This window comes from Pseudopodoces humilis, chromosome 6, assembly GCF_049639895.1.
Source record: "Pseudopodoces humilis isolate 2021_Gansu_Grassland_sample_001 chromosome 6, ASM4963989v1, whole genome shotgun sequence".
Classification (NCBI taxonomy): Eukaryota; Metazoa; Chordata; class Aves; order Passeriformes; family Paridae; genus Pseudopodoces; species Pseudopodoces humilis.
In genome coordinates this window covers 23,826,975-23,840,196 of record NC_142205.1, presented here as the reverse complement: position 1 = coordinate 23,840,196, position 13,222 = coordinate 23,826,975, and the positions used below count along the sequence as shown (strand labels likewise).

Sequence of the window (13,222 nt, the reverse complement as noted above, 5' to 3'; positions counted from 1 at the left end):
AGAATCCTCTGTCTTTATCTCCTTAAGTTTGTGGTTCTGACTGTGTGTTTGAAGGCTGGATTAGAGACCTCATATTGGACTTTGGTAAGCAAATGTCTATACTGTATTCTGACCTGTTCTGTGAAATATGATGGATGAATAACTGTATTGTTTTCTTATTTGTTGTATTGCAGCCTTTAACAGTTTGTCAGTAGCAAACTGTGGTTACTGTGTGGAAGGACAGAATATCCACATGCAAAAAATAATGCTCAATATTGAAAATTAGGACAAATGTAGTACTTAAACTAGAAAAATCAAATTGCTCTGGACTTACTGTAACTGAATTTAATTTGGCTTAAAATGCAGTAATATTGCTGCTGATAGTATCATTTTCCTTTAAGAAATAGCTAACTGAAGTAGTAGAGTTAAATTAATGCAAGACATGGAAATTTAATTCAGTATATCAAAATAGCATTGTAAATACTAGGTAGCAAAGATGTTATTTTATGTTATAATGAATCTGTACTAATTGTTCTTTTTTGTTTGTTTGTTTTAACAGTTCAGCCATATAGCAATCTGGGGAAGCATTGCACTTTGGGTAGTGTTCTTTGGAATCTACTCTTCTTTGTGGCCAGTCATTCCTATGGCACCTGATATGTCAGGAGAGGTAAAAATATATTTTAACTAACATCCAAATGTGTGAAAAAAAATACTGTTTCAGTCAGTAGTACAGACTAATCTTTATTGGATCCTTCTGCTAACTAGAGGTGCATATGTCATTCTGTCTTTTATACCTTCAATATGGTAGCCATGTTTATTTAAAATAAAGTTTGTTTAAAATAAACTTTTTACTCTTGTGAAAATGGAGCTCAGTGAACAAGCTGTGAGTATCTGGTCTAATCAGAAAGAACAGACAGGTAAGCTGCTTTGCAGTTCCTAGGTGAATTTTAATTTTCTAAGGAAAAGTCTTACCAATGCAGTACTCAGAGTTACAGTGCTTATTTTTCTGGAGCATTTTTTTTATAATGAAGTAACCAGTAGTAGTCTGGCTAAGGCTGTTTTTAATCTTGAATTTTATGAATTTGCCAAGTACTTGAAACTGTAAAATGCCTCAAAAAATTTGAGGTGCCACAACATTGCATGAACTGCTTGTCATGCACACTTCCTTCTCTATTAATGTGCTGCTGGGAATGGATTGTTGTAATGTATCTGTAACCTTTTGACAGTAATTAGTGGCTTCTCATTCATTTGTAATCGCATTTGTGTAAACCTGCTCTGAATATTTCAGATTGGATTGAATCCATAAAAGATGCTTATTTGCTGCCTTATCTGATTTAATTGGAACTGCAGTCCCAAATTCTCAATACCATTCAGTTCCTGAAAGTATTAATTTCTGAGACACTAATGTCTGCTTCTGGGCACGACCAGTACCTCCTGAGCTGAGAAGTTTGGTGTGCAATCTCAGCGGCAATCAGAAAATGAGAATACCTTCTTATGTCAGAAAGATATTCTTCTAGTGGTTCTCAAAGCATATCAACTAAATCATGCCTTACACCAGTAAAAGACTGAGTCCCTTTAACTGCACCATCACTGTGATATAATTCAGCAATTTAAAAATTCATGCAGGATGTGGGAAATGTAGGTTCATATCTCTCCTTTACTTGAATGTAAGACTCATAAATCTTATTTAAACAGTTACAGAAAAAACTAGTCTGTAGGCATTTCTGTAACTACTAAATTTAATGGAAGGCACAAGGTGTTACCTGAAATACTTGGACCCCTAAGAAAAAGAATTTGAAATTATACAATTTCTAGCTGGTTTTCTCTCTATCATAATGTCTTTCCTATATGTATATGTAGATTTTATACATGACCACATTGCCTCCACTACTCAAAACTAATTCTGTACATTATTGTAAACTAAAGTAATTGAAGCTATCAGCATTTTTCTTCATATATACTGTATTTTACAGAAGAAACAGAATGTTATTGGAATTTGGTATTTTTAGAGATTTTGTAAAAACTTTATGGTTTTTAAGACAGCAGAACTTTCATGGTGATAACCACCATGGAAGCAAAATGGTGTGTTATACCTGGTATGACATTAGGGTGGCTACTTCACTATTGAAATAATAATGTTTTAGTTAGCACATTTTCAGACTCTGAAGTTCCTGTGAAAACACCTATTTTTGAGGGAATATAATTTCTGTGATCTTCTAGAAACTGTTCTTCACTAAAGAGATCTAGCTGTCAACAAAAATAGTACTCTTGGGGTTTGAATTCAATATTGTGCTAAAGTAGTCTGACTTATGAACCTGAGATCATTTATTTGTTGCAATAAACTTTATGTGTACTTGAAATGGGTAGTCTTATTTTGTTAGTGTGTTTGCTGATGCGTGTAGGTATGTACAGTAGTTTTGATGTGTGTATGTGCATGAAGTTGTTTGAAGGGGGAGTGTTGTTGACTGAGATTGGTTTTGTATTCTTTCTAAGAATATATTTCAATGTCTATGATGTAAGAATAAATTCTCTAAAAGTATCATAGGCCATTAAATCTTACGTTCAAAACTCTGGTCTAGCTTTTTGCACTGCACTCTGTGTGGCTAAAAGACTTGTTACTGTCTCCTGCAGTTCAGACTGGAAGCAGGATTTTTGAACATTTTCCTGGAAGCCCCTCTACTGAGTGAGTGGTCTCTGGCAGGGCAGAATTCACTGAGTTTCTCTAGGAAGTCAGGCCTTCCATAAGTATTGAAACTATAAAATTCATGGATTTATCTGTGCAAAAGATTTTGATGTGGCAGAAACAAATCCATATAAGCAACTCTGCTTGTACGTGCAAATGCTGTTTGCCTGATTTCTTCAAATGTGTGAGTCAGACTTGAAAAATTCATCCACCTTTACTTGGCAAAAGTTAGTTTGTCAAAAACTGACATCTGCTTCTTAGCTTTTTGTCCATTTTAGCTGGTATGATCTGAGAAATTATGCTGAAGGGGACTTTGATGCATTTTTTTTCCCCAAATGTGTTCATTAAAAATACCCCCTTTTTTAGTAAACTTCAGATCTATAAGGATATATTGTTGTCAGTTATCTGCCTCTAGTCCTTAGAAAGTTTAAAGGTATTCTCTTTCTTCTTCTTAGATCTGGTAACAATTCTGTCTTAGTAAGTTCATAGTCTTTCCAGTCTTCTTGACACAGTACTCATCCAACAATTAAGTCCCAGCTAGATGATGTCTTCTAGAAACATGCTTTTCATGTCTTCTTTGAGATAGAAAGGAACTTAATGAAACATTCTAATGAGGATTCAGTCTCTCTTTATATTAATATCATGAAAATAGTAAGATTCTTCCTGCTTATTCCTGGTTCTCTTCCAAGAAAATAAAATTCTAGTGCTCTTGAAGGGGAGAGAAAAAGCATATGGAGGTGATGGAAAACTCATTGGATACAGAGGAAGGTTTTAATCTAAATATTTTGAAACTCATTTTTTGTATCCATTCCTATAAAACATTCAACTCTGCTAAGTGTATTTCAATGGAGAACACTGCAATGTAATGACTCAAGAAAAAATTGAGTTGTAAAAGAAGAAAAGTCAGTTCATGCTGCTAATACTATGTTTGAGCACTAAAGCTAGTGGCCCAAAGTTAAAGCATAAGAGTTGTTTGTTTGTGTTCATCTTTTACTATCCAAGCATCATCCAGTCACTTACTGAACAAAGAAGAAAATATGTCACATATTTTTGCAAGATTTTCTGACTTTCTATGCTGTTTCCATGATTTAGCGAATCGTTCCAGTTGCACAGAAGATAATTAAAGTTGTATTTTACATGTAAGTTTCTGTATGTTGTTATCACAGAAGGAAAGACTGCAGAATGCTGTGCTCTAAAGGAGAATATAGTGAAATGAAAAATTATGACAGTTACAGCATTTTTCCTCTGTTGTCTAGGCCACTAGACCCCTTTACTTGATATGTTCCTAACAGTATAAACAAATGTATTTTTCTGTCTCTCTTTTGCTCTGCGTTTTCCCAGAAAAAAACACGCAGGGCCCTCCTTGATCCAAAATGTCCAGTTGATCTAGAATGCTGAGACAATTCTGGCATCAAGACCTTTATTTTCTGTTTTTTCAAGACTGCAAAAGGCCAACTCATCCACCTATACAGTATTATTTTTCACAGTGTGGGAACTACATGGCTCTCCATGGTACAGTAATCCTAAGTCCTGTAAGTAGTGGTAACTTTTTGCCAGATAGGTAGTGTACCAGAAGAGTTGAAATTTGACTTTTGACTCACATAAGTAAGGTATCCTGGCACAAGTGTTCTCCTTGATAAGAAGTGATATGAATAACTCCTAGTTCTGTAGCTGATTATCTGTTAGAGATTGATAGTAGAAGTCTGAGTTATAGTAGCTGAAACATGTTTCCATATTAAAATTCTGAAACCAGTTACATCTTGTCAGCCTTAAAACTGTTCTTATTCCAGTTGTCAGGTATTTTTTCTTAAAGATATAAGGCTCCAAGTGAAGAAAACTTCATTCATTTTCCCTGATTGATGATGTTCAGATGAAAACTGTCAGTTCACCATTGTCTTTTGGCAGACACAGGCTAGAGGGAAAAATGGATAAAAACTACAAGAGAAGCAATGGGCTATACGAAGCTGAAGAAAATGGAAAAATAGGTCATAAAACTGAAGAAGAATATGTGATAAAAATCTAAGTAATTAATTACGTAGTGTATTATCTGTAGCTAGTTCAGGTACTGTAGCAAATCAACTTCATGAGTCTTTTAGTAGAAACAAGACATAAATATTTTATCATTACTTAAGTGGAACTTACTGTTTACTTTCATATTATTTTGCTTGTTTTCTACAAAGAGGATTTTGGTAGTCATAGAAAAACACTATTTATATGGGAAGGAATGGGGATGCAAAGCTTATGAGAAAGAAATACTGAAAACATTTCAAAAGCTTTCATTGATTTTATAACAACTTTGCAGCCTCTGTAGCATAGTCTTATTATATTGCAATTTGCATTACGTCTGCAGAAATATTTATTCATGCATTTGTTAGGTTTGACACTGTGTATTTTGACCCATTACATTAAAGGAGTTGCATTTAATTTCAAAAAAAGGTGTCACTACAGACTAGAAGAAAATTTTTATTGTGGACTTGAAATAATCAACTGCCTGGGTCTGTCTTTCAACTACAATTGATATACAATTTCAACTACATTGATATAGATTAGGTTGATACTTCTATGTCTAATAGTAACAAATAGATAATTGAAATATACTTTCAAAATATTTTAAACAACTAACAGTGTTTTCTGTTAAGGCAGATGAAGTTTGCATAAGTTTTTTAAAGTAAATACCAAGTCTGTTCATATTTGATAAGGTATTTGCTTTGTAGGTGTATTTTCTTTTTTTCTTTGAAACTCTTCAATACACAGAAAACTGTTCTGTGATACTGAACAAAATGCATTTTTAATCCATGATTCAGGGAATTGCCAGAATTCCTGTTGTCCATGTTTTGTCATACTGTGTATAATGACTGCACAAATAAATTAAGCTGTGATTAAATTGTTCTATGATTTTATATCTGTGTAGTCCTTTTGCAATAATTGCATTAACTAATTAGTAACTTCCATCACCTAATAACAGCAGCCTCCATTCATGTGTCAGAAGGCTGTAAAGCTGCTAGAACTTTCCATTCTTCCATCCTTGCAGTTAATAGGTCTACTTTTCCTTTAAGTCATCTTTAAAAAAAGAAAAACCAGACTGATTTTTAAATTATGAAAATAGATACATTTCTGAAATGATATGGTTATCTTTCTCTTGAAAAAGTCTGGTTGTGGTCTGAGTTGCAAACCTGTAATTGAGGGGTGAAAACCAAATCAATCTGTTGTATATTTCACACTAGTAAAGCTTCTTGTTACTGTTATGGGCTCTGAATCATTAGGTCTCTTTTTTTACAGCTATATGAGATAGCTTAGAATAATAATACTTGAGTAAGAGGTATGACACTGATACTAAAGCAAAAGTTCAGTATCCACAGAACTTTTTAATTTATTGTGGTACTGTAGACAATGCACTGTAAAGTTCTCCAGAGCACCATCTGTTTCTACTCTGTCTGACCCAGGGGATTTATAAAACTACTGACGGAAATTGGAGTTAAGGTACAAGCATGTATTTTACAGAATTTTAGATCATTTGACTGAAGTTTGCAGAAGTCTTGTGAAAAGCAGTAATATTTCTTGTGGGAAGATTTAGCTGCACTGTGTAGAAAAAGTGTATTAGAATGTACTATATTGACAGCATTGGTTTCTTAAATATTGCTTCTCTCTGTATTATGACAAGTATCCTGCTTATATAGAATTGTGCTTATTAAATTATTAGACATGCATCCTTTAATGCTTTTACTGCATTAGGGATTTTTAAACAAACACACCAAGTAACTGTTTTGAAAATGTAGCTGTCCAGATACTTTTGTCTCTAATGAACAGGTCTTCTCTAGTAAGATGTTTCTCTAAAGTTTGATCCAAAAGTGGGAATTGGTTTTAGTCTAATGTAGAGCAAAGCCTACAAAGCGAAGTATTTAGGATAGAATACGGTCATAGAACAGTTGAATGGGTCTCTGGAGATCATCTGTTCTAATGCTTCCGACACCACACCAAGTTGCCCTGGACTGTGTCTTGACAGCTTTTGATTACCGAGGATGGATATTACAACATTTCTGAGCAACCTGTGTCGCTGTTCAGTCACGCTTAGAGAAAAAAGGGTTTTCTTGATGTTCGGATTCAAGTTTTAGTTTGTGCTCCCTGCCTTTTGTGCCATGACAGGGCTTCACTGGAAATAGCCTGGCTCTGTCTTTGCACCCTCCACTCAGGAACCTATCTCTATCAGTAAGATCCCCCTAAGCTTTCTCTTAGCCTGTAGTCCCAACTATCTCAGGTTTCTCTCTTGCATGAGATGCTTCAGGACATTGGACTAATTTCAGTATGTCTGTGTTTCTTGTACTGGGGAACTCAGAACTGGAGACTTCCCTAGGTGTGACCTCATCAGTGCTGAGTAGAGGGGACCTGCCTTCCTCTCTGCTGGCAATACTTTATCTAATGAAGCCAAAAGATACCGTTCACTTCCTTTGTCAGAAGGGCCCGTTGCTGGCTCATTTTTAACTTGGTATCAATTGGGACCAAGTCCTTTTCTGCCAAGCTGCTTTCCAGCTGGGTGGCCCCCAGGATATAGGATGCCTGGGGCTGTTCCTTTCCGTGTGCAGGATTTTGCACTCCTCCTTGTTCAACAGCATGAGGTTCCTGGTAGCTTATTTCTTCAGCCTTTTGAGGTTTCTCTGGATAGCAACACAATCCTCTACTGCATCTGCCACTTCTCCCCCCATTTTGTGTCTTTAGCAGACTTCCTGAGGGTACACTTTGCCTCTCATCCAGGTCTTTAATGAAGATGTTACATGAAACTGGACCCAGTATTGGCCCCTGGGGTATACTTTCAGTTACTGGCCTCGAGCCAGCCTGACACCAATCACCAAATGCCATTCAGCCAGTTCTCAGTGTATCTCACAGTTGTTCATCCATCAACAGCTTATCCATGAGGATCTTACAGCTTTTGGACCTTGCTATGTTGTCCCTCCAGCTGTTAAAGGTGCTATTAATGGATACTTGTCTCTTGCATTTTTAAAAAACAGATGAATATTATTTGAATAACTTTTTCAGAATATGGCATAATAAATAAATTTAAATGGTTGTATATTTAGGAAAAAATGCTATGGTACTTTTCCTCAGTGTTAGCAGGGAGAGTTATAAATAATGTCCCTAAAATCTGGGAAGTAATGATTTCTCTAAATTTGTCCAAACAAGAGAATTATTGTGCCATGCTTTTAAGGAACCTGGAAGATAACTGAGTTGGCAATCTATATTTCTAAAAATTGCTTTGAGCTCTGTATGGTAAGCAAATACTGAAGTTTATCAATTCTCACTTCATTATCGCAAAACTTGTGGAATACCGTTGTTCTTCAATGACTAATATCTAGGGTAGATGTGCTTATTTGGGTTTTTTTGTTGGGTTTGTTTTGTTTGGTTTGGTTTTTGGGTTTTTTTTTTCTTTTTCTGTTGCAGATTAAAATGTTATCCAGATTCTGGGTCTTCATTTCAGGGGGAATAACTAGTGTGCTAAATTTTCAAGAACAGTGAAATAATTCAACAATAAAAGCTAGACTTTGCCTTCATAGTTGAAAATATTTCTCAAGCCCATTCTCCACATAAGGCCCTAATAGGCATTATCCTACAGTTTTAATACATTTTTGTCCCCCTTTTAAGTTTTCCCAGCTTGTCTTTTAATACCTGTGAGTCTTATTATTACTTCCAAAAAAATCATTGATTTATTGATGGTTTTTTCAGATAATCAGAATTCATCCCATAAAACATATGCATATTAGTCATCTGTCCTCACCTGAGAGCCTAAAACTATGTCACCATTCTAATACTAATGTATTTTAACTATTTAATAATTTATATTTAAAGTTTGCTTTTCATCTTTCGCTTCAGGAATCAAAAGTGGTTTTTCTTTTTCCATTTAATTCCCGCTAGGTCATTTCAATTTTGACTCCTCAAACCTTCACAGTTTAATTGTACTTGGTCTAGTAGCAGACGTTTATTTGTGAGCCAGAATCTGCTATTCCCAGATACTCTTCAAAAATCCTTCTTCATTTTCAGTAGTTACATTCTCTCTCTCAAACAGGAACAGCAGAGCTGATCTTTGAACAGTTCAATTTATCTTTTCTGTTTCCAGTGGTCTTTCTTGATTAATATACCTAATAACTGGAGATCCTAATAGAGAAGAACTTTTTGCAATTCTGAGAACACAGTTCTTAATTAAAAGGTGATAAAATATGTTTTTTAAACTCTATGTAGCAAAGAAAGACTAGAGGCAATACAAGAACTTACTTGTATGAACTTTATTGCACTGGAAGTTAATGCAGATCTGTTCTAGTACTACAACAGTAAGTACTTTGGCATATATGAAGGCAAACACACGCACATAACTACTACTAATGAAGGTTTTTCTGTAGCATGAGAAGGAAAACTTTTGCTGGTTTGATGCTGTTGAGGTATTTTATAGCTTTGTAGTTTATAGGAAGGAGATATGTACCTAGATGATACTTGAAATATTTAAACTGAAAAGGATAAACTTTTCTTCAGCAAGAATTTTACCACTGTTTTCATCTTTTTCTTCCTATTTTTAAAGGCTTTTTTAAATCTGAGCTAGCTGTTTTGGCAGATCATTTCATAATGAGGGAAAAGCGAATGTTCTCTGTTCATTCTGACATGTAATTTCCTAACACTACATCTTCAGCAGTTCATTAAATACGTTTTGCAGCCAGGATTTCTTACCTGCCACTAAGTCATGAAAAGGAGCATTTCTCAGCATTTTTATATTTTTTGAAAAATCAGAACCTACATGAGAATCTAAACTTTAAAAAAACGTTAATTTATTTTAGAAAGTCTTAATATTGGATGTGAGCTACACGTAGAACAAATTATTTATCTTCCCTGCAGGATTTGTTAGTCCTACAATAAACTGGGCTTCCCAGCTCTCGTTTTGGATTACTTCTGAATTCCCCTGGGAGCCACTTTTGTGGCAGATTCCATTTGGTTTCACAAGCCCTAAAGGGGGAAGACTTGGCATAGACCGCAAATCTCTCACATTAGGAACAATTTGTAAACCGCAAACAGAGGCAGCCAGAGTCCGTCCCCAGAACAGGCTGCTCCTGTTAGTGCCATTGTCTGAAAAGGATTGGTTTGCCATTTCCCAGATGACCTGCCTATGTGTAGAGAGATGTGAAAAGTTAGAGACAAAAATGTTTTCTACAGAGTGAGGGGGGAGCTTTCTTGTACAGAAAGGAAGGAAATACCTCTGTGGGATTTTATTTTTTCCCCTCTTCATCCAAAAAATACAAAGAGGGCCTCTGTCTTAAATGCGAATGTCGGCTTTAAATCTTTTAGGTTTGGATTAACTCTGTAAAAGAAAAAAAATCTGACAGGCTTTCAAATATGACGAAGAAAAAAACTTTTTTTTTTTTTCCTCAATTCATGTTGTTCATTTGTAAAGCCAAAGGCTGGATGGAGTGAATAGTAGGCGCCAGTTGTTCCTTCATTCATAGTTAGCATTACAATGGTCAGAATTAACATCCTAAGACCTACATTATCACTTTTGCTGTTTCACCAGCAAACATTTAATACCGGGTGGCTAACACAAGGACAGCTCTTTGCTATGTTCTTATAAATAAAAAAATGTTGTTAATAATAGGAAGTAATAATCGTAATTAGTTCAAGTTGTATTTTTATGCTTTTTCTTGTTTTTAAGGGAACTGTCTATCTAATTGCTACTTAATTATAAAATGTCTTGCAAAATGCATTTGTGATAGACATTTCCTATTAGCTCCTGTTCTAGAAAACTGGTATTTCATCAAAGATGTCAAAAGTCAGGTTTTGCTTATAAAGTGACTGCTAATACATTTTCTTCACTAATACATTTCCTCCACTTCCTAATACCAAATTTTCTGGGTTTTTTTTCCCCTTCGAAAATATAAATTGTTTTCTTTTGAACCTGCCACTGCTCAGTGTTTACACCTTTGCTGACAGCTGTTGACAGAAGTAGTTAGTAGAATCTCAGGGCAATATCTGCGTCCTTTTAACATAGCCATGGGAAGGTTACCACATTTTTAAAGTCCATTCTAATGCTTTCCAAAAAATCAGTGTCATTAGAAATTTGCATACAAAAAAAGGTAAATTGTACTTTTTGCTTATATGAGAATTAGGATTTTTTCTCAGAAAATAATTCACTTCTGTTTTCATATATCAACATACTGAGTATAATTCTTAAATGTTCATGCATGCATTTTGAGAAATTAGACTTCAGCTACTGCAAGCTACCTACTGTTTTTCTGCTAATTAAAACTAGTAAAATTTCAGCCTATTTATTTTACATGCTAAGGCTTAACCTGTGAAAGAAATTAGTCTCCAAGAAATGAAACAAAGGATTTGAAAGGCAGTTGTTGTGTAGTGATTTTAATTTCAACCTCTCTACAATCTAATTACATTATAAAAGTATTTCTAATACTGACTGCAAGTCAAACCTCTAGCAACATGCTTCAATAAGTATTTATTGTGCTCTTTACATCCATTTGAGTATGAATTACAAGGGTAAAGACTTTTCCTTCGATGTCCATATATTGTGATATTTGTTTTGGCCATTCAATATGTTTTAGTTTTTAGTATTTCTACAGACCAAGTTATGAACAGAAGAAATTCTTATGTATTACATGTAGTGGTGTATACAAAAAAAAAGATACAGAGATAAAAACAATTAATGGTTTTCAAATATTTCACCATGTATTCATGTGTTAGATGTTCATTTAACAATATGTAGCATAATTTCATAATTACATGAATAGTTGTTTCCTTATATCTCATTTTTAAGCAATCTGTTTAACGGGAGGCTGTGGCAGTGTGGGAACTGTGGTACCTTGAGTTCTCTGGGCGATAACTCTGATCCAAGATATATTGCAGGATAATTGCAACAGTGTCCAGTGTCCATAGGAAGGATCAGAAACTGTTGCATCCTGTCAGGGTACATTACAAATTGGAAACCTGCGCTCCTAATGTACTGAGAAAGTTGGAAAAGGGTGGATTTTTGATAAATCTGATTTTAATGGAAATGCCTGTAATCATCACAGTGGTATAGAGCAGCATTGTGGAGGGGTGATTCCCCCATGCAAAGAGCTAAGCAGTGTATCTTTCTACCAGCTTCTCGACATGAAATACTGCTTACTATTTACTAGATTTATGTTGCAACTCAGGGGATTTTAGGAAGGGGTTCAAGTTCTATTTCACATTAGTCAAACTAGAATGATTCATTTAAATTTGCTTTAGATTGCCTCAACAAACTACTTGACATTTCTAAGATTTTTTTGCTAGTTCTTCTCATGACATCGCATTTTGTGCTTTTTTTTTCTTCAGGCAGCTATGATGTTCAGCTCTGGAGTGTTCTGGATGGGACTTCTGTGTATTCCTATGACAGCTTTACTTCTTGATATAGTATACAAAGTGTGAGTATGGAAATGGCGGGGTTTACAGAAGAAATTACTAACCTTTAAATGTATTTTCTAATTACTAATATAATAAAAAACAAATTAAGATCAATTCTGGTGATTATATAAGATCAATTCTGGTGATTATATAAAATTCTTTTTTACCATCTTTGTTTTTGAAAAACTTTATTATAACAGTTAATACTATTTTAAAAGTTTTGATAAATATAGTGTTTTATTAATAAATATTTTTGTTTCTAATTTGCAAGAACAGATGATAAAATATGTTCTTTAGATTTTATTTTTTTATATTTCTCTTTGTAAAGCTTAGTTTTAAGTCTGGGGAAATGGATTTATAAATGGAATATTTATAAAAGCATTAAAACCGTCTGTTGTTCTACTTTCAAGAAGAGTAAGTCTGGCAGTATTGTGTATGTACTTACAGAGTAAAGAGAGCTACTTACAAGACACTGGTTGATGAAGTTCAGGAGCTGGAAGCAAAGTCTGAGGATCCTGGGGCAGTTGTCCATGGCAAGAGGTACAGTAAAAATCTGTGGAACATCGTCTTAAAAAAAAAAAAAGCTCAATATTTTTAGCTTCATAGATGTATCAAAGACAAAACGTTTTTTTTCAAAAGCCATACAAATGAAAGGTATATGTGAAGGACCTTCAGGTCTTCTGAGCCTGAGTTTTTTCATAGGCTTACAAGGAGGTTTTTACCAAAAGCTTTAACGATGTATTTCTTTGTAGCTGACTGTTTTCTAGTTCTTACCTATAGAACAAACCTGAGGTGCAATTTTAATTCTGTCACTTTTGCCTGTGAACAATTAATTCACAAACAAAATAAGAAGAAAATGGATTAGAACAAAATGAGTTTAAGCCTACATCACTTTCTATTGAAATGCTGTAAACAAGGACTAAGCACAAAAAAACAAAAATTAAATTCTTTAAAAGCTGCTCAGTAGCATAGGAACAAACAAATAATGTGTCTAGGATTTTCTGAAATTGAATATAACAAGCCAGCTTTGTATTTAATTCTAGTCCAGAGCAAACTAATTTGATTAACCTATACTAGGTAAGTAAAATTTTTAACTTAAGACTCCATAAAAATTCCCTTGTTATGTCCTCCTTCATGGACCAGGCAGATAATTTG

At 34.5% G+C, this 13,222-nt stretch overlaps 1 protein-coding gene across 8 annotated transcripts in view; it reads left to right on the top strand.

Moving 5' to 3' along the window:
- The window catches only part of ATP8A1 (ATPase phospholipid transporting 8A1), a 102,849-nt gene that overhangs the window by 78,625 nt on the left and 11,002 nt on the right, over positions 1 to 13,222 (top strand). For all 8 annotated transcript variants that reach the window (XM_014261992.2, XM_088056116.1, XM_005517746.3 and 5 more), the window contains 4 exons: positions 28 to 84; positions 539 to 646; positions 11,999 to 12,087; positions 12,515 to 12,607. In XM_014261992.2, coding sequence (XP_014117467.2) covers positions 28 to 84; positions 539 to 646; positions 11,999 to 12,087; positions 12,515 to 12,607 — 347 coding nt within the window. The remainder of the gene's footprint in view (positions 1 to 27; positions 85 to 538; positions 647 to 11,998; positions 12,088 to 12,514; positions 12,608 to 13,222) is intronic.